General features: G+C 37.5%; 3 protein-coding genes across 3 annotated transcripts; 1 reads left to right on the forward strand and 2 right to left on the reverse strand.

Moving 5' to 3' along the window:
• The first annotated feature begins 247 nt into the window (after positions 1 to 247).
• Positions 248 to 4219, forward strand: LOC147854707 (U3 containing 90S pre-ribosomal complex subunit). Its single transcript, XM_087330850.1, has 6 exons — positions 248 to 630; positions 788 to 974; positions 2124 to 2196; positions 2489 to 2538; positions 3629 to 3742; positions 3844 to 4219. The coding sequence occupies exons 1-6, from the start codon at positions 282 to 284 to the stop codon at positions 3920 to 3922; spliced, it is 852 nt and encodes a 283-aa protein (XP_087186976.1). The 5' UTR covers positions 248 to 281; the 3' UTR covers positions 3923 to 4219.
• Positions 4220 to 5798: 1579 nt separating this feature from the next.
• On the reverse strand, positions 5799 to 9365 carry LOC147854708 (acireductone dioxygenase 1-like). Its single transcript, XM_087331359.1, has 6 exons — positions 9226 to 9365; positions 8520 to 8614; positions 8333 to 8447; positions 8120 to 8244; positions 7963 to 8033; positions 5799 to 5982 (listed from the first exon to the last, which is right to left on the reverse strand). The coding sequence occupies exons 1-6, from the start codon at positions 9326 to 9328 to the stop codon at positions 5910 to 5912; spliced, it is 582 nt and encodes a 193-aa protein (XP_087187485.1). The 5' UTR covers positions 9329 to 9365; the 3' UTR covers positions 5799 to 5909.
• A 7263-nt stretch (positions 9366 to 16628) lies between these two features.
• On the reverse strand, positions 16629 to 18082 carry LOC147854709 (uncharacterized). Its single transcript, XM_087330896.1, has one exon. It carries the CDS (start codon positions 17750 to 17752, stop codon positions 17135 to 17137), a length of 618 nt encoding a protein of 205 aa, XP_087187022.1. The 5' UTR covers positions 17753 to 18082; the 3' UTR covers positions 16629 to 17134.
• Positions 18083 to 21345: the final 3263 nt, after the last annotated feature.

Genomic DNA, 21345 nt, shown 5'->3' on the forward strand with positions numbered 1-21345 from the left:
AAAAATAAATTTAAAAAATTAAAACCTAAACTAAATCTCGGTTCTAACGGTTTCGTGGTTCGGTTCGGTTCGGTTCACTTCAGGTTTCAAATTTTTTACACATGGTTCGGTTTAGTTCAGTTCAAGTTTCAAAAATTTTACACACGGTTCGGTTTTGACCCTCTCAAACCGAACCGAACCGTTGCCGATTGTTACGCAGAAGCACCACAGTTTATTTGGAAAAACCCTCCCAAGAGGCAGAGAGAGAGAGAGAGAGAGAGAGAGAGAGAGAGAGGCTGGCTATGGTGAAGGTGAAGCCTGTGTCTGAGGTACAGACACAACCTCCCTGCAGCGACGCTTCTTCTATTCACAAGACCAAGGAAGGGGGCCTGGGAAAGAAGAAGAAACAGAGGAAGCGGGAGGATGAGGAGGAGACAAGGAGCAGTAGTGATCGTACTGCAGAGAAGAGGAGGAAGAAGGAGAAGGTGAAGGAGAAGGAGAAGGAGAAAGAGAAGAAGAAGAAGAAGAGCGAGGGTGGAGCGGTGCAATGGCAAGACCTGTCTTACCAGGCCACGTGGCTCTCTTCCGCCTTCAGCTCCGCATGCCAATCTTCCTCCCTGTCTCACCTAGAGCAAGGTCCCCCACTCACAGGTGAAATAACAAACACGAAGTCACATTCTCGCTTTCCTCTTACGGTATCCAAATTCTTTGTTCTTTTTCACATTGTGTCCTTCCCTGTCTCGATTCCCTTTCTTGTGTTTTTTTTTATTTTTTATTTTTTTTATGATGATTATGGATTGCTTTGCAGCGGATAATCTTGTTCAGTTGCAGATGGGAAGAGAGAGAGATTCTCAAAATCTATGCGAGCATGTGAAGAGCATGTTTGGGGATGCTTGGTCGACCGCAGTTCAGGACATTGACAGCAGTAAGGAGAAAGGAAGTCCATCACTTCTGATTCTTTGTAGCTCGGCTATTCGGTGTGTGGAACTCCTCAAGTAAGTTTCAATGACTACGTTTCTTCTGTTTTGTGGCTGGCTAGATGTTCATCTGATCTATTATGTGCCTAATTATTCATTAAGCGCTAATAATTAAAAGTATGGAAAATACTTTAGATCATTACAATTCCTATATTGTGGGTATGTATATATTTTCTTTACTCAATAATACGTCTTGGTAAAAGTTTTTGAAGTTCAAGCTTACACTTTTACAGTGTGTATGAAAAATGCTGTTTCTGAATTATGCATCTTCAATAGGATATTGGTCTGGTTTTCCATTTTTGTATTTTATTATGCCTCGTAAAAGATATCAAAATGTCTATAATTTCATATTTCTCGTGTCTCAATCATCAGTACCTTGTGATAATTTAATATTATTTGTTTGTTTAGTCCTATGCAATGTAGTTAGAAACTTTGGGGTGTGCTCGTCTAGCCTACATTTTTACTCTCTATAGTATTTGGGTTTTAGGGATGAGTGTACTCATATACTTTCATTTGTCAAATGGATGAAACCACTTGACATAAACCTTGTGGCTTAACATCTTATGTCAATGTTGGTGTAGATGGAGTATAATCTTGTATAATCTTCCATGCACCAACAAGCATGGTATGCAGATCTTTCTTACTGCGTTAGGAGCATGGATAGCCTAGGAAATGCAATGGTGTGATTTCCATTAGAGAATAAGATCCAATTTATCATGTATAGCTGCCTAAATTTAGAGGTATGTGCTATGCTTGGTATAGAAGGTTCTATTTCTTTTGTCTTTCCTCTTGATGTCTTTGAACCCCGATTTCTCTGTATTTGTGTCATTTTACCTCTGTGCCAAAATCTAGCTCAGAGATTCAAAAAAATCCTAACTAGAATTGGCTTGTTTGGATACAAACAAAATCCTATATTTTCCAAGGGAACCTTCAAGAATTGCAAGCATGCACACTGTCCAGCCAAATGATACTCTTGTTCGATGTGCTCCGCTGATGTAATTTTCTTTGATAGATTATGTGTTCCATTTGTCATCTCTCAACCAGTTGTTATTTTATGTGCATAATTCAGCAGTGCTACATATTCTCATATTGCTTAATTTTTTTTTGAATGAATTGTGAAATGTCCACTTCCTTATTGCAATTTTTCTTATGTTTGCGATTATCAAGAGGATTAAGGAGTTTGACCAAAAAATGCAAGCCTGTCAAGCTATTCGCTAAGCATATCAAAGTGGAGGAGCAAGTAAGCCGTTTTCTGTTTGTTTTGTGTTAATTTGAATCATTCAACATATTTTGCCTTTGGAACTTGGGCAGAAAATCTTTATTTATTTATGGCCTTCAAATCATTAGTTTCAAAAAGAAATATTTTGGAAAATATACTGTGAGTGTATGTACAATATATACTATAGTATTCTGTAATCTAATATCATGTCAGAAAATACCACTTCTCTTTCCATAACACATGTTAAAGACAAAAAAGTATATATAAGTTGCATGCTGTTACTTATACCATCACAATGCTTTTCTTTTTGCAGGTGAAGGCTTTAGAGGATCATGTTAATATTGCTGTGGGCACTCCAAACAGGTAGCTTTTATCATGCTAGATTTGTACTTTAAGGCACATGCTTAATAAGTAACATTACCTTCATGGAGTGTTAAGGTTCCATTTATTGCCATCTGATTGAATTACCCTCAGTTTATGAATTTTTTCTACGAAAGAAACAAGCTTAACTTTGAAATGGTCATTCTGTGACCATTCTGGTGCGTGAGTTTGCAGTATTGTGCATGAACCCCAAATTCTGAACTTTTTAGGACAGACATGAGATTTTTTATGTTTTCCATACCCTTCTTCGGTGATCATAAGGAACTTGTTTGGCTATGCACACACACACATACACACATGCACACATACTCTGTTCATTTTAAGTAATTACAAAGAGTCAATGTGAAGCGAAAACCCTCAAACATGAATACATGGAGAAGACCAACAGGTCATAATGTCTTAAATCTCAAAATGTTCAAAAAAAGGTTTATATATGCTAATTGATATCTTTTTAGAATTAACATCAATTGACTGGAAACCTGAATGTACATCTTTCTTTTTAAGTTATTGTGAAACATCTATTGTAGATGAAATTTCTCGAAATATTATTTGAAGGAAATGACCAAGAGGTCAGAATATTTGTTTAAAGATTGTAACATTCAAAGAAGAGGGTTTACATATGACCCTCGATATATTTTGACACCCAGCAATCCTTAGCTGGAAGCCTATCTTTTAAGAGATTGATCATAATATAGTGTGCTGGCAGATAGCTATAAAACCCAAATTTTGACCCATGAGAAGATTTCAAAGGCCTGACGATATGAAGGTATGCAACCCATAAAAGCTTAAGAGCAAAAATATTTAATATTCACTAAAAGCATAGTTAATCCACATTAGCTGTATAAGCTATTATTGTATATACAATTTCAAGTTTTGTACAATGGGTAAACTCAGTATGCAGTTTATTTTTATGAACTTTTAGGTTGCATTTGTAATGATGGATAAGCTAGGGGTTTGTGGTTTTCATATTATTTTGAGCTTTAAAAGTTTGATTGCATTGAATAGTTTTCTGATAAGTAAATTGTTTTGACTTTAATTCATGAAATCTTTCTTATTTTGTCCTTTTTTGCAGAGTGAAGAAGCTGTTAGATATAGGTGCATTAGGTGTGAATGCACTGTCTGTCATAGTTGTGGATATGTTTGAAGATGCAAAAGGATTTACACTTTTCACCATTCCTCAAGTCAAGTAGTGCTTCAGACCTCTGTTTTTGCCTTTTTAGTTTAACAAAAAAAAATCTTAGGTTTTCTTGTGCTGAAAGTAACAAATTTGTTTTGCTGGATTGTCAGAGCTGATTTCTGGGAGCTTTATAAAGATCATTTCCATCAGCAAATCATTGATAATAAACTCAAAGTATGTTTATACTAAGCAGTTTTTGGCCCAGCCTCACATCCTGCTCTGCATAGGAATTGCTAAGTCAAAAAATCTAACATCAGTTTCTATTTTGGTGCCAATATTCAGTTTCTATGTTGATGTAAAATCTTCTCCACACTACCCTTATTGGGACATGGATGCTATCATGTAAATTTGAGTAGACTTTCAAGCTACTTTGTGTTGACAGGCTCTTAATTTTGACACTATTGACTGTAAAGAGTCACACAGTTGCATGAAGAATGCGATATTTTGTTATTTTCATTTCACAGGAAAATGAGAATTGTTTATATCTTGGGTCAAGGTATTTCTGCTTTTTGTGATTATTTGAGCTCATTATTACAAAAATATTGGATTATTGAGAGATAATATGCTTAGATTTGTATATAAATGAACATGGTGTGAATATTATGGAAACATAGAAGACTTGTTGCACTTATTTGGCAATATCAAACAACTATTCATTAGGCTCATGCAAGTAAAGTTTATGCCCAATATCCAACACAGAAATTAGTATTTTTTGGCATGTACAGAAATTACTGTATTGTGGTACAAACCTATAAACAATAGAAGCTCAATTGTTTAATTGATAAAAAGCTCATCCAGGAATTTTCTAACTGCAAATACCAGATTCTATTTGGGACTGATGTGCTTGTAAATTTGAATTCCACAAATTAGAAAACCAATTATGTGGATTTTGTAGTAATTCGATTGAAAGTTATTGTTTTAGTTATTGCCAAAAGCCTCCAATCTGGAATCTGGAGAAACGTACAAAATTTTTTAAAGATGGTATCTCCAAGAAGCATGTATCTAGTGATGCTTCAGACTTTGGATGACCAGGACATTGGATTTTCAGGTGGAAGATCATTTGAGTTTGGTGTGTCCCATCAAGCAACATGCCCAAAGTTTATGCAAATGGTCATTTACACTCCAAGCTTGAAATTTTCATAAATTAACAAGCAACTTATGTAATTGTGAACTCTTGGACAAAGCACTCCACTATTAACCACAGATCAGGAATAATGAGGACAGATCTTTAACAAATAACTTTGTTAGAAAGACAACCTCAACTAGCTCAAAGCAAAACACCTATGCAAATAGTCATTTACACTCCAAGCTTGCAAATTTTCATAAATTAACAAACAGCTCATGTAATTGTGAACTCTTGAACAAATCATTCCACACTATAACCACAGATCAGGAATAATGACAGATCTTTAACAAAGAACAATGTTAGAAAGACAACCCCAACCAACTCAAAGCAAAACACCAGACCATTTGATTCTTCTAATTCATACACATTCTAGACTTCCTCATTATGTTTTACAAAACCCACTAGTATTCATAGTTCCCTATAGCTTGCAAAAAAAGAAAAATGCAGCTATCCTGCAATGCAATCCTGAACCAAATATCCTCAGTCTTCTTTCATTACCTATGGTCTTGTCAACAGTTCCATCTGCATTCCTCGGGTTATTGTGATTCATGAATATGCCTCACTTGATATGTTCATTCCCTCAATCCCATCCACAATTCAGCCTTCACAGCGATGCAATGTTATTTCATGCAATTGAATCCAATCAATTATCTTTCACAGAAATGTAGCAGTTATTTTGGTTCGTTGGATTCTACCACAGTTACGTATTTTGATAGATCATTATTGTCCAGTTATTTTCCTCATTCCACCAAACAGATTTTCAATACATGGTTTCAGTTATTTTATTGAACCTAGTCAAAAGTACACATTGTACTCCTGAGTATATTTAGGCCCAGGCAGTTCAATACTTATTCACTAATTTCAATTCATAAATGTCCACAAATTTGCATCTAATGCACAGTGCCTTAGTAGTAGACCATTCTATAGCAATCCAAAATATTAGTAAAAATAAAATATATACTGCATTCCATCCATGATATGGCTAAAATACATAACCAATAAAGTGTGAATGTACACTTTGACATAATAATCCTGAGGATGCATTGCATCTCAAGCACATTGCTTAACTAGTCGCCCACCTGTATCCTGAATGTATTTATGAAATTTGTTCATATATTCCTTCCTGCATGACATTGAATACAGAAGTCATAACAAATATCTTCATTAAAGAGCAATATGTAAACAAATAAAATTTGCAGTGCCTTCCGTCATCCTGAATTGAATCAAGAAATATCAGTCATAATCACGCGTCATGACTCATGCGTAAACACCAGATAAGATGGAATGCTTATTACAACTTTCAACTGAGCTAAAACAATAGAATCAAATAAATTTGGCATTGCATGCCCATATTTCTGTTCAGAATAGTTCTACCATTTCTATACTGATCCACCGAATTTTGGGATGGCATCACCAGATTCTTTTATGTATAGCTGAATCTTGGGCTTTTAGACTTGCAGACATTGGGTTGCGTTTACAGCCTATGCGACTTCAATAAAGTGCTATATTTTGTGGATTGGATCTTAGATGTCAACCACTTCAGTATTAGTTTAATTCAAGAACCTGTTTTGTCGATAATATAGACAGCAATAAAGATCACAAATCTAGCTAAAAAGCTTCTATACATGGTCAAAAAGACCATCTCCAGCCATATGAGGAAAGTTTGTTCACGCAAGTGAATAGAAATAGGATGGATTATTTTGACAGCAAAGCTGTATGAATTTAATCTGGAGTGCATGGATTTTGAAATGACTTCACCTGCATTGGAGTAGGAGAGAATTTTATTTGGCATATGAAGTGTGGCATATACTAATACCAATCACTTATCCAGTGATCAATTTCTAGAGTTTTCTCATCAAATCTCCTCTAGCGAAATTCTTACCTGGCTGAAAAAAATGGGCCTTCCTGGTTTCTCTGTGGTAAGCATCCAACTCTGTTTGCAATCTTCTTGCACTAAGTACAATAAACTCTTTGAAGGGTATGGATCTCAAATTTCTTTCGTGCAGTTTCTAGAACCATTACAGAGTGTGGAGTTGCACTTTTTACCCTAGATTGAGGCTTAGTTCTTTTGTTTTTTGTCTATTTCATTCCATGAGGTTGCTGAAATATTGCTTCCTCAAACTTCAAGCTCCCTGTAGCAGAGTTTCCACCACATGCATTGAATACTATTGCTATAATCTAACATCTTTGGGTTACGCTCAAGTGGCACATGTTCTCATATTCATAGTATTGGGTTTATGCTGGATTCCAATCTTCTAGTTAGATACCTGTTCCAAGTATGTAATATACCACCAAATCCTTACCCCAAATCTGATCAAAACTGATGAAACACACAAAGCCAGAAATGGGCCAACATTCATTGTGTCATTGCAAAAGGGCTGCAGATCAGTCTACCAAGTCAGAAAATCATTAACTGCAGCACAGGGGTGGTACAAGGGTAATCAATAATTTTAGCTTCCCTGTCACCAGTAAACTACAAGATATGCCTAATGACTTCAATTGCCTTCTCTTCACAGGTCTTAGACACAATGACTGCTAGGCAACTATGTTAACTGAAAGTATGCATCATATCGACACGCTTTTGTGGTCTTGGCAAGGATATACCGATGGACCTGGTGGATGACACATACAAGCAGACTATGATATCTCAATTTATCTGACAGAAAAAAGATTACATATAGAGAGAGTTAGGGAAGAAACAGAGAATTAAGAGATTATATAACAACTATTATTAGCAAGTAAGCTAATCTAATGTTGCTGAAGGGAGGGAGACAACTACCTCATGAAGTGGAGTGGTACATGTTTTATATGGATTGCAATCATTATAAATTGACATATCAGAATAACATGGCCACTCCATCGTACCAACTCCCTTGACTACCTCAGATGGCACTGTGACCTAAACTTGGATACACTCTCCCCTTGGTCACTGACCTGAGGTAGAGAGGAGTCAGATAGAGCTTGCTCTTCTGCTATTAATACACACTCTGTTGTACACCTAATTGGTCTTATATACAGATTTTGGCGTTTAATAGGCACAGAAAACCCTTTTCTTATTTCCTCCTTTCTATCAAAACTTGACTAAAACTCCTAATAATAATACCTGACAGGGTGCTCATCTTGTGGACGGTTATAAGCAGTCCATACTGGTTCACCGACAAACAATCTAAGAACCTATACATTACAAGAACCACATAAAAGTGAGTTCACAAACAAGATAATTAATATAAAAATATTAAGTCTGTTTCAGTGGGCTATACCTTGGCATAGTTATTTTCATCTAGTGTAAAACGATGGTATATACCAGCCGGAAGAATAATTAGGTTTCCTTTTTTAGTCCATATACGGATCCATCTATCATCAGAGTCTCTTACATCAAAATAACCTGTCACAAAACATCGAGAAATTTCATAATAAAAAAGATGCACGAGAGCATGAGTATACGAATTAGCTTGATCAATTTGGGCACATACCACTACCATCAAGGACAAAGCGTATTTCTTCATCCATGTGCATATGCTCTTCATAAAAAGTTTTAATTTTTGCTTCATAGTCTGGAAGTTTTCCTGGTGCAACTTCTACTATATCCTAGATGATGATTCAAAAGAAATGAGCACATAAACGAAACATTTTTGACGATTGAAAGCTTTCATTACATACATGATATGTGTACCCTCTCTCTTGTCGAATGCTTAATAGTTCAGGATCATGTTCATAGTTGTCAGCATCCAAAACCCAATTTAACACTCCCATTTCTGCCTCCAAACCCAAGACATAATTTTTAAAAAAAACTTTTCGGAAACCAGAACTGGATATGAATTTAAGAAATTAAATGTGTTTAAAAAAACCAAAGACCTTATTTCAAGATGATGAAGAACATCTTTTCATCGTAATTAAGAGCTTAGTTCATCATGATTGAGATCTTAGTTCATCATGATGGAGATTTCATTCACCATAGTTGAAACTTTCTTTCATCATGATTCGGAAGTGCATACATACCTAGATGCATGTATAGCTTCTATATCATAGGCATGGAATGTACATACATGTGACAATGAAACCACCAGCACTTTTATGCTGCTTTGTTGCACAAGAAGATGTGAAGGCACATACCTACATACATACATACATAATCATGATGCTCATGCATCACATACATAACTGTACACACAATTTTATGCCGCTTCATTGCACAACAAGAAGTGAAGTTACATACATACATATACGGACACATACATAGCCGTACACACAATTTGATGCCGCTTCTTTGCACAACAAGAAGTGACGGTATACACATACATAAACTGTACACAATTCTTTATGCGGCATCCTTTGCACAACAAGAAGTGACAGTCAGTATATTCACCCGCGAGTTTATGAGGGGAGACAGGTTGGATGGGGTGGAGATGGTGAGGCGTGCGGTGGTCGGCCACAGGGTCTTCGTCCATGTACCAAGCCTCCAGCGCCATGTCTGCAGAGAGAGAGAGAGAGAGAGAACAGAGAATCAAATATGTATGTATGTATAGAGAGAACAGGGTAGAGAGAGAGAGAGAGTGTGTGTGTGTGTGTGTGTGTATGTGTGTGTGTGTGTGTGTGTGTGTGTGAGAGAGAGAGAGTGTGTGTGTGTGTGTGTGTGAGAGAGAGAGAGAGAGAGAACAGAGTATCAAATATGTACATATAGATAGAACAGGGTAGAGAGAGAGAGAGAGAGAGAACAAGAGTATCAAATATGTACATATATGTATGTAGATAGAACAGGGTAGAGAGAGAGAGAGAGAGTGTGTGTGTGTGTGTGTGTGTGTGTGTGTGTGTGAGAGAGAGAGAGAGAGAACAAGAGTATCAAATATGTACATATAGATAGAACAGGGTAGAGAGAGAGAGAGAGTGTGTGTGTGTGTGTGTGTGATGTGTGTGTGAGAGAGAGAGAGAACAAGAGTATCAAATATGTACATATAGATAGAACAGGGTAGAGAGAGAAAGAGAGAGAGAGAGAGTGTGTGTGTGTGTGTGTGTAAGAGAGAGAGAGAGAGAGGAGTTTGTTTATATTGTCTCTTATGTTTTTAATATTTTTTGTGACTTGCATGTCGCCACGTGCGGCTTCTTCTCTTGATATCGGGGACCTCTGGGAGAAACGCAAATGTGTATCAACTTCGTTGGGGACCCACCGAGGCCTTCACTTGATTTCCTCCAGAGTCTATCTATCGATCGATCAATGCCCAGACTGTGCTTCAAACCACCATAATGATATTGTTCGTTGTTGTGCTTGCTTCTGTATTGTGTTAGTAGTAGTTACTTAGCCACACACCACATACTCATCGCATATGTGTCTCTCATGAGATCCAAACGGGAATGTGGACAACTGCGGTTGCCTATTGTTTCTGGGAAGCATACATGAAGCTAGCTTAATATATTCACCATCTGGTTCTTCAACGTCTCCCTTTATCAACAACCTCAACGATGCCAAAAATGTCATCGAGGTGATGTCAAATATATCACTCTCGACTTTGGATCACCCTCTCATTACTACATAATTGACCTCGTAAAACATCATTAATTAATTAAATCGTGTAGAAGGTATGGGTCTTACTCTCCATCCAATCACATATCCCCCAACTTGAGGCCTATAAGTCAAGTTAGATGTGTGGAGTTTACACACACAGACATTAGGAATGATGTCCATAGAATAGATTATCAAATTATATATTGCCACTGCTCTAGTATAAGGCTATGTAACTTATAAGCCCACTACAACATGATGTTAACGTTGCTAGCCTTAGGAATAATATCCATAGAATAGATTATCAAATTATATACTACCATTCCTCTCGTATGATGGTATGTAACTTATAAGACCACTACAACATGATGTTAACGTTGCTCCCAACCGCCCCTCTCTTCCACCCACCGTTATTCCCAAGGTTTCACATGTCAAAGCAATACCTTGATACTTGTTAAGCCTTTGTACACATGTATGATTGTGGTTTGGGGATTACCATAGTCCTCACATTATCCCCTTTGTGAAATGTTCCTGTCCTCAAAAACAAATTGGGAAAATCTTTTATGAATCATGTTCTTTTTCCCAAGTCGATGTTGACACGCAACATTTCAACACTCGACTAAGAACCTAAAATGAATATTATCATATGCTTCTTTTTCATGTGAGTCTAGAGTTTGTTATGCATAAATTTAACACCTTTAGAATTGTTTATATATCCTAATAATGTAGATGTTCAACGGTGTCAATGAAACTTCACACCATGAAATTCATACATTATAAAAAAAGTAGTTACGGTTTTAGAATTTTTGTGACACGAGTATAAGACAAATTCCATATTCTTTGAAATCTATCTTACGTACTAGAGTTTGCACATTCAAATAGCTATCTTAGTTATAAAAGCATGCATCAAAGTGATCATGGGCTCAAGTCTCCTAATTAATGCACGACATCCCCAAAACACAGTGAATAGACTCCATGGTGTCTATATTATACAAGGGAGGTATATAAATGTTAGCACCAGTGCAACCAACTTACAAACCATTGGTCATCAATCAAACTAGGCATTGAACCATAACCACACTCGACTAAAGAAATGGTCTTGTGGGTTCCCGTTTACACTGAACATAGAAAACATACATTATGTTTAAGATTATTGCATTAGTTTCAAAAGAGTACAACAAGACATCTATCAACACTTTGGTCTACAAAAAATGCAAAATGGAATTTTTGGTACACAACTTGCATGGATTGGCATTACTGCCAACAAGTTGTGAGCTTACGCGATGATGGCCAAGCATTGCCAAAACTATTTCCATCAAGAGTCTGAAATTGTGGAGTCTCCTCTAGAGTTGGTCCAAGTCAACCACTTGGAAAAGACGACAACAATGTGATGGAATCATCCTAATTCCTTCTCATGATTCATATTTATCATGGAAGATGTGGCTTTATTTCCTCAAAGAGGAAATTGAGGCTCTTTGTAAGTGTTAAGTATGACATTGAATGGTAACAGCACATGTTTGCCTAAAGGTCAAATGCGTTCGAACTAATCGAGGGGGAGAATTTATTTCAAGTATGTCAAATAACTACATTGTTAGAACTTTGAGGGGGTGAGATATCAAGATCAATAGGGTTATAGAGTAAGTGACAACAAACATCACCTTGTTCGAGCATTGTGTCATGTTATCCAAGGTCAACTAGATGTCTTTCATTGCATTAAATAAGCATGAACTTATGCATGTTTATAGGCGAACTTGATGCCAATGCAAATATATTCCACATTTCCACAACTTCAGCCATATTATCAACTAGATCTTTCACAAACATGAAAGCATCAGTTGTCCATACCTTCATTATTAGATCTTTCTCTAGCGGAGAGCAAGCCAAACAATTTATCCAAATTCTACATATATTGTGTATCATAAGAAGACTTGGGCAAGTATATCAATGGAAAAAAAGAAGGTGCTCAATGATCATCCTTGTCATATTAACCATATCAAACATATCGTTTTGCTCACTCCGACATGTGACACGTCAACCAACACCAATGAGAAACTAAAGCTTGACATTGTTGCACAAAAATCCGTAAGACATATAAATTGGGCAAAAAACAACCAAATTACACATGTCTTCTCCAAAAACTATTTGTATAGCTACAATTTTTCATTTCATTTCTTTACCATAAGCCACTACATATTCAAAAAATGTATAAGGTTCCCCTACCCATAGTAAATCCAAACTCAATAGGGTGAAATGTAACACATTCTTAAGTTAATTTTCTATTGGTTCAGCAAAAATCTTGTATAGTCCATCTATTACAGACATAGGTCTCTGTTACCCAAAGGGCAAAGGAGAAGGAGATGTAACTTCCATTAAAAGCTTAATTACCCCAACTTTCCACGAATCATGCATGTTATTAGAACTCCACACTTCTTGAAACAATAAAATGGGAAGTGTGGCATGTAACCAACAAACTAATTTATGGGCACGGTGTTTATGATCATTCAATTCCTACTTCATGCATGTCAAAAGAGATTTTTGATAATTATGCATCATATGGTCTTTTAAAGCTAGAGAGAGTATAGGCTAACATGTATAATGATATATCCCCAAAATAGTCACTAGAGATTGTAAAAGTATTTTGCATGATAGGTCATGGATTACCTACGCTCAAATGACTCATGACCAACTCAATTGCCAAGGTTGATCTACCGTGTAGTGACTTAACCATGAATTTAATTTTCAATGAAATCAATCATTAGGAGATCAATTTGGTAACTCAATAGCATTCCTAGATGAATTGGCCCCATCATACTTTGGTGGTGATTAACCTTTCTCTCCAAAGTACTCTTAATGTTTTCCATGGTCAGTGGTTTACCTACAAGGTTTTTCTTGCTTTATCATATATTTTTCCTTTCCTTCAAAAAAAAATTATTCATATATTTTAGGGAAAAGTACCAGGATACCCCTGGAAGTTCGTCTATTTACCAGAATGCCCCTGGAAGTTCGCCTATTTACCAAAATACCCCTGGAAGTTCCAAATTTACCAAACTACCCCTATGTCCAAAAAAATACACTTTATAAAGTAATTATACACTCAAATCTACAAGCCCTATTTACTAGAATACCCTTAAAACACACATTTCTTTACTTAAGAGATTCTTTGGGTCCTTTGTACTTACTTTATAAATTGTATTTTTTTGGACATAGGGGTAGTTTGGTAAATTTGGAACTTCTAGGGGCATTCTGGTAAATAGACGAACTTCCAAGGGTATCCTGGTACTTTCCCTATATTTTATTACCCGTTGATTCCCTAATGTATCCCCTTTATTTACTATATGCTCTCTAACATTTCCATATGATTACGTAGAGTATTCAAGACTATACTAATACCAATGTAAGTTGATTGACCCAAATTGTCGTATTTAAAGTAATGATCCGTAACAATGGCCTAGACTGATCTCGTCTCCTTTTCAATATGTTATTATAGTTCTCTTCACTAAGTATTTCATTATACGCAACACTTTATTAGCTACACAATTTTACCCATTGCTAGCATCTATTTCCCTAGCAACGCACAAATCGTATAATATGCCACACAAATGAAACCTTGCAATCCACCTTAATCCACCTTAACCAAGATCGAGCACTCTTACTTCAATAATTTCTTGAAACTCAAACAATGGTCTTACCAAATAGTATAAAGTAGGTTGTTATTGGAAAAGGACACAAATGTTTGATAGTATTCGATTGGCAACATTGTGAATCATGGTCCAATATTCTCCATCTCGCCTTTGGTTGTAACTTGTGTGTATGATTAATTAGGCCCCATTTCTAAATCAATTACTTTCATGTTGGCTTCACTCGTCCAAGGAGGTTTTGAATCTTTATCACAGCAACCACTACATCATTTTATTATGGCAAAAAATGTCTCATAATTGTCATCAAAAGTGGTTTCTAAAACACTATCCAATGCTTAGAAATTTTATGTTTTTTTTAATGCATAATTTTCACTAAAGCTTCGTTTTTCCCATTACTTACCAAAATTGAAGGTTGCGTGTGAGAAGTTGAAAGAAATTGTGCATAGAAGGCATTGGGCTACACGTGAGGAGACTCGTCAACTACATGTACATCATCCCCCCTAAACAAGCTCAATAATCTGAATCTTTGACCACATTGGTTTTCGCATATTGTCAATCCCGTCCACGTTCCTCACAATCACTCTCGATAGCAATGTTCACTAGTAAAATTCTTGAATATTGAGAGTTATTACTCAATTCCACACATAATATGTGAAAATGTCACTTCTAGGCCCATGGTCATGTTTGACCTCTAAGGACAACAACAACAATAATAAACGTTACATCATCATCACTCTATCAAGGATATTTAAAATGCAATGGATATTTTGGGTTTTTCAAGAAATAATGGGGGATATTTGGTAGAGTTCCCTCGTAAATAGGGAGTCGGGACCACAAAAACAAAAGATTACCCCTACCTTGTTAGTATTTACCAAATAGCTCTATGGCTATGATTGCTATAATCAATTGTATAAGGCCAAGGTTAGGGTATATTAGTGTTATGAAAGCAAGCTATGGGTATTCTCATAATTACCCAAACAAACTAGGGGTAACTTGGTCTGAGCTTGAGCAAATCTATGAAGAAACAATGCCACCTATATTAAAAATCCATGAAGAAGAGAATATACACTTGCCAACTATGTTGTCGATCTATGAAGAGAAGCACCATCGATGGCCCGAAGACACATGGCCCCCCCGATGTTGTAAATCCATGAAGAAGAGAATATACACTTGCCAACTATGTTGTCGATCTATGAAGAGAATCACCATCGATGGCCCGAAGACACATGGCCCCCCCGATGTTGTAAATCAATGAAGAAGAGAATATACACTTGCCAACTATGTTGTCAATCTATGAAGAAAAGAATACCCATCAACAACTATAAATTGCACATGCATCGTCATTCCTCTCCACAATGCATTACAATAATGATAATAATATCAAGTAATGGAATCGTCTAAACTGTGACAATCTTCATTCAAAGATTGTGTGAAGGCGTTGGTGGAGACAGAGATGGTTTGAGTGTCACTTGGTACCAACAAGTTACATTCAATGACCGACTAAATAGACAACGATGAACAAGGATAGGAAAAGAAAGAACCTTGTGTCCACTAGAGCCCATCATCTAATAGTGGACATGTGAGCGGGGTAACCACAAGGTTGAAGCTCTCAATCTCATTAGAATTACAGTTAGGCACATCATTAAGAAAGTAACGAAGACACTAAGGTCAATCTCATGAAAATTACAGTTAGGCACATCATTGAGAAAGCAAAGAAGACACCTAATTCATCATATGATCCATCAACTAATTAGGGATTGTATATTAGCACACACCATGGGCATGCTACAATCTCGATTGCTGTAGCACCTAATCAATGTTGCGAAATGAACTCTTGATTAGAAGCAAAAAATTTGAGAAACCAAGTTTTCCGATTCTTTTGATGAGGACATCTCACATTGAACCCCACAAATTAGCGGTTTTCCACATGGGAGGGAAAGTTGTTGAGAGGTATTGCCAGATAGAATACAGAAAGCAGCTCATCCACATGGGCCGAGATGAAGTAAAAAAAAGAGAAAAAAAAAGTAGATAAGATATTAACATCCACAGGAGGCAAAGTTCGAACTAGGGTTCTCTCAATTTTATGGGCATTGTGCACATTGCTGGGACCCCGAGAGAACTTTTGAGTAGAATATAGATTTCCGTCGAAATCGAGAATGTGAGGGAAGCAAACTCTGCATGCAGATCATATGTGCCCGCATTTGAATATCAGTTTATGCAAGCCGGAGATGGCCGGAGTTTTTCCCGACCAGCACTACTAAAGTAATTCATAAGATCCAGAAACCCTAAGGTCATATCATGATGATAGCACTACTAAAGTGATTCATATGATCCAGCAACCCTAAGGTCATATCATATACAAAAACCAACCAGCACTACTAAAGTAATTCATATGATCCAGAAACCCTAATGTCATATCATCTACTAAAGCAGTGCATGATGATAGCACTACTAAAGTGATTCATATGATCCAGCAACCCTAAGGTCATATCATCTACTAAAGTAGTGCATGATGATAGCACTACTAAAGTGATTCATATGATCCAGAAACCCTAAGGTCATAATATCTACTGAAGTAGTGCATGTGATCCGTATCATCGGGACTAAACAAGCACAAAAAATTACACTCCAACAAAACCAAAACTCTGATGATCAGAACAATTAGTTTTTAAGCACAAATTGCAACATGAACAATGTCTTTTTTTTTATACAAAACACAATGGGTAAGTAAGTATACATATATATGTAACCTGACATATCAAACTACTACGAAGCTGCTTCGATGGCTTTAGCACGAGACAATTTAGACAAGACATGTGGAGAACAAAGGTAGGAAACAAGAATCAGTCAATGGGGAGGCAGGAGCTTTCATGGACATGTGATACAGCCCTGCCCTGCTTCCAAAAGAATCAATGGTTTCTTTCTTCACCTCCTCCTCCATGTGAAGATTCCCCCAAAAGAATTGATGAATTAGCTTTTTTGGATTTTGCCTTAACAATGATAAGAATTGAGTTTCTGAATTTGGAAATCGGTAGGTCTGTCAGAAGGTTTGTTGCAGGCAGCATATATCAGAATGGATCTTTTAGCCTTGTTAATTACAAGGTAGTTTTTTCTTTTTCTTTTTCCATGGTTCCTGTGTGTTATGAAAAGCCTTTGTCCCCACCTGATGTGGCTGAGTTCAAGAAAGCCTGTTGCTGCTGCATCTGCTGCTGCTGCTTCCAGACAGATCCATCATCGAAATTCATGGCGTAACTAACCGCATCATATTGGAAACCAGGCCCCGACGGCCTCGATCCACAGTTCATCCTTCTGGTCTCAGAGCGCAACTTCCTGAAGAAAAGCTTCCATCGAGGGGGTCGCACGTAGTTGAGATCATCTCCGTTCATGTCGTGCTCCACGAGGAAGTGATCTTCGTCTTTCAGATTCATCCTTCGCGCGCTTCCGAATCTGGGCCACAGATCGGGCCAGGAGGGAGCAGGGGGTTGGATTTGGGGCTGATCTGAGGCTCCTTCCATGGCTTCATCCTCGTCGTCTTTAGCAGGGTTGTTGTAGCTTCTCCTGCGAGAGGAGAAGAGGTCGCGGAGGTGGAGGCCGCAGAGGCCGCCGCTGCTACTGCCATTGCCACTGCGGCAGCAACCCCTGCCCATGGAGGAGGAGGAGGCGAAGATGGAGGTGGAGAGGGAGCGATGGTGCTGCAAGAAGAAGCGATGGGGGAGTGGGGCAGAGGAGGGCTCGTCAGGAGGCGATGGATGGGTCATGGAAGGGAAGGAGGAGAACGATTCTCTCTGAGAGAGTTATGGCGGGGGGGAGAAGGCACAGAGAGAGAGAGAGAGAGAGAGAGAGAGCTTTTTCTTATGCAGGAAGAAGAAGGAAGAAGGAAGAAGGAAGAAGAAGGAAACCTAAAAACTCGTTACCCTAAAACTAAGAAAACGAAGCTTTTTTCTGCTTTGTGGGCGAATATGTATAAGCCATGGCTTCCTTCTTCTCCTTTCTCTCTCTCTCTCTCTCCTTCCTTCCTTTGCTTTTTTGCTTTTTCCTTTCTTTGCTTTTTTGCGTTTTTTGCTTTCTGCTTTCTTGGGGGGGTGGGGGGGGATATATGAGAAGAGAGATATAATGCTAAATGTTAAATGTATGAAGTGTGTACCATGCAGGCTGCGAGATAACAAACGAATTAGTTTTATACATTCGCGAAGAAAATGTACACACGCACACACACACGGTTCAAACACCTTTCCGTCCCCCCCGAAAGTCAAGCTCACCACATACATACATACATACATACATACATACACACACACATATGTCATGGTTGGCACCATCATTCGCTGCAGGTCACACTAACAGCTGCACTATCTCGTACATAGACGGTTGAACCGTGCCCAAGAATGGTTATGACGCCAACCTGCTGATCGGTTATATTATCAGATTTTTTAATGATGGAACTTACATATGGGTGAGCCTTGGAAGAAATGATATCGCCTTCGAGGATTTGTGGGGTGGGGAGAACAACCAACCTATTGATTGATGATCAATTGACAATGTCGGGCTTTCACCACAGTGGGTGGGCCCTGCTCTAAGTTGGCTCTGAGCTTTTTGATGTCGAGCATACTCCACGTATGTAATAGATTATCTTAATTTGTATGTCAAAGCAACTTCAATAAGTCGGAACCATGGGCCCACTAAAGATGCAATTCAAGTCTCGTGTACCATAAGATTTAAAGGATATGAAGATAGGAAGGAACCTTAACACTTGGCCACTATGCGTATTTTGGTCGACTAGATAGCAAATGCCTCAATACTCAATGGAAGCCCACTACATTTTCATATATATTATATGCTTTTTTGTGTCTCATCAACACATTTTCTCACAAATACTTTCAATTTTTTTAACTAACATGTTTATTCTCCCCCAAGAGGTTGTAAATATCTCAAAGGACTTGAATATGTAGTAAGTTTATTCTCCCCCATAGCTAGGATGCTTGGAAGTAGGAAGTTGAGATGTATAGCAACAGGGTGATGATTACGATCGGTAATTGAACCGTGAAACCACAACTGAACAGTTTGGTTCGGTTCAGGTTCAAGTTTTTTTAATGGTTTAGTTCGGTTTGGTTTGGGGTGAACGGTTTGGTTCAATTCGGTTTTTATGGATTGAAACCGCATGGTTTGATGTTTTTTTTTTAATTAATTATTTTTTAAACAACCTTTTCATTTTTAAGCCTAATTCTCACATGTTAGGAAAAAACTTTAAATTTTGGAAATTTTAAAATTTTAAAAATTTAAAATTTGAATTTTGACCTAAGTTGAAAACTAAAACTGAACCATGAAACTACGGTTTTATGGTTTAATGGTTTGAATTTTTACCAAATAGTTCAATTTAAACGGTTCCGCAGTTTAGTTCGATTCGGTTCAAGTTTCAAAAAATTTAAACGGTTCAGTTTGGACACTCTTGAACCGAATTGAACCGTTGCCGATTGTTATTGATGATACAACAAATACATGAATAGATGTCTCTAATGTGCTTCGTCTACTTTCCCACTAATGTTTTCATCGTCACACGAGGCTTTGGAGGTATGATATAGCAAGAGTTATAGATTTTGGGTGCAAGTAGTTCATTTGCATCTATCCTTGAATTAGTACATCCATGACTATGAGAGGCATCAAGGTTGGGGTATATGCATACAATCTCACTTTCTTTGGCAAAACGATTCCACATACAAATGTGGTTCTATTAAATTGTGTTAGGTAGCAATCAAGTGGGCATTGGGCATAATATATTATGTGGGAAGGGTCTAAAACAATACATTATATCTTAAAGATGAAGGGAAAACAACGCATTAATATATCCATTCTCAATTAATAACACAAATAGTGTGTGATAATGTATGAATATAGTGTGTGATGATAAATATTGTGGTTTAAACCCTTTGGTCGTGGGCTCAAGGGGAAAGGCAACGAGTCTAAGTTTTTGGTTGAGACCATAAAACTCATCTTTTGAAAGTGGCATTACAAATTTATTTTCTACAACCTAGAGTCAGCGACTATAGCATACACTATGACCATTGGATCGGTGTTAATTGTTACGAATCTTTTTGACAGAGAGAAAACTCACACTTTTCTCCTAATATAAGCCTATGGCATGGGAATGGTTTCACGATTTCACATTGGACAACTTAGAGGTTGAAAGTGATAGCGCTATCGTCTTTACCCTCGGGTTTAATGGTATGTTCATTGTAAAACTAATCATATTTTTTTATTAGAATAACAAATTACTACACAATACTTGTTGACTTGCGTGTTTATCCCAAAATGATTGACTTGGCATTCGTCCTGACACGGCTTTAAATTTTCATGTTTTCACCACTGACTCATCAAAGGTTGAAAATGATAGCACTTGCCTTGTGTAGTAAGAAAAAAGGCAAACAGTAATAAATTTTTACTTTGGCCACAAAGCCCAATAGGTGCCAGCTACATATGACACTCGAATTCCTACATGTAATTATTGGGAACAACTAAACTTGAACCCTATCTCAAAATGAAGTTGTTGTTATATTTTTACTACCATTGCACTACCCTACCATTGAGGCATACTCTAATCATTTCTAGCAAAATAGAAATGCAAAAAACGTTTGTTGAAGCATCAGGAAGACCATTAAACCTTCTCTCAAACACTTGAAGTCTTTATATATGCATGTGTAGACCAAATTGTTCCATTTGAACCCATGCATCGTACATAATTGACTCCTCTAATGAATTGACGGGGCAATAAAAAAATTGACTTGGCAACATACAAGACTACAAGTATGAATAGACCCCTTTAGAATAGGAGCACGAAGTAGGAACAACCATCCATGTTGAATATGTAGATTCAAACAATAAAGCTTTTTCTTTTCTTTTTGAACCAAAGCTCAAAGAAACATTCCCATGGACATGAGACACCCCCCTCCCCCCCCCCCCCCCCCCCCCGCGCCTTCCTTGTATGCTAGGGATTCTTGAGGGGTCCTTGAATCTCGAGGTTTCTATACTAGTTTCCCCTCACTTTCGTAGCAAAGTCTGAAGTCCCCCCTACGTACGTTAGGCTTCTTTTTATACTAGTTACCCCACACTTCAATTACGAGTCCAATGTGGGGGACGGAGACAAACCCCGTACGCTAGGGTTTCTTGTGGGGTCCTCGAATCTCGACACTTATAAGCTAGTCGGGAGGGTCCGAGCCGAAAAGACAAGGTTTCCATTGGGGCTTGAAATGTTTTTGAAGGCATGAATTCTTTCTAACACAAGTAGGACAAAGGAATGAGAGCAAGAATGAGAGTGTGGGGGTCTTTTCTCTCTCTTAGGAACCAGTATAAAGGCTTG

Source organism: Azolla caroliniana, unplaced genomic scaffold (assembly GCF_043228905.1).
Source record: "Azolla caroliniana isolate FFs.n. ecotype wild unplaced genomic scaffold, voAzoCaro1.0.p SCAF_15, whole genome shotgun sequence".
NCBI classification, from domain to species: Eukaryota; Viridiplantae; Streptophyta; class Polypodiopsida; order Salviniales; family Salviniaceae; genus Azolla; species Azolla caroliniana.

Excerpts from the sequence above, each read along its gene's own strand:
- LOC147854708 (XM_087331359.1), bottom strand. The coding sequence starts at position 9,328 with ATGGCGCTGGAGGCTTGGTACATGGACGAAGACCCTGTGGCCGACCAC. Across the intron at positions 8,034-8,119 it reads ATGAAAATAACTATGCCAAG|GTTCTTAGATTGTTTGTCGG; the intron begins GTATAGCCCACT and ends TGTAATGTATAG. Across the intron at positions 5,983-7,962 it reads CAAGATGAGCACCCTGTCAG|GAAGGAATATATGAACAAAT; the intron begins GTATTATTATTA and ends AATGTCATGCAG.
- LOC147854707 (XM_087330850.1), top strand. The coding sequence starts at position 282 with ATGGTGAAGGTGAAGCCTGTGTCTGAGGTACAGACACAACCTCCCTGC. Across the intron at positions 631-787 it reads GCAAGGTCCCCCACTCACAG|CGGATAATCTTGTTCAGTTG; the intron begins GTGAAATAACAA and ends ATTGCTTTGCAG. Across the intron at positions 975-2,123 it reads CGGTGTGTGGAACTCCTCAA|AGGATTAAGGAGTTTGACCA; the intron begins GTAAGTTTCAAT and ends GCGATTATCAAG.
- LOC147854709 (XM_087330896.1), bottom strand. The coding sequence starts at position 17,752 with ATGACCCATCCATCGCCTCCTGACGAGCCCTCCTCTGCCCCACTCCCC.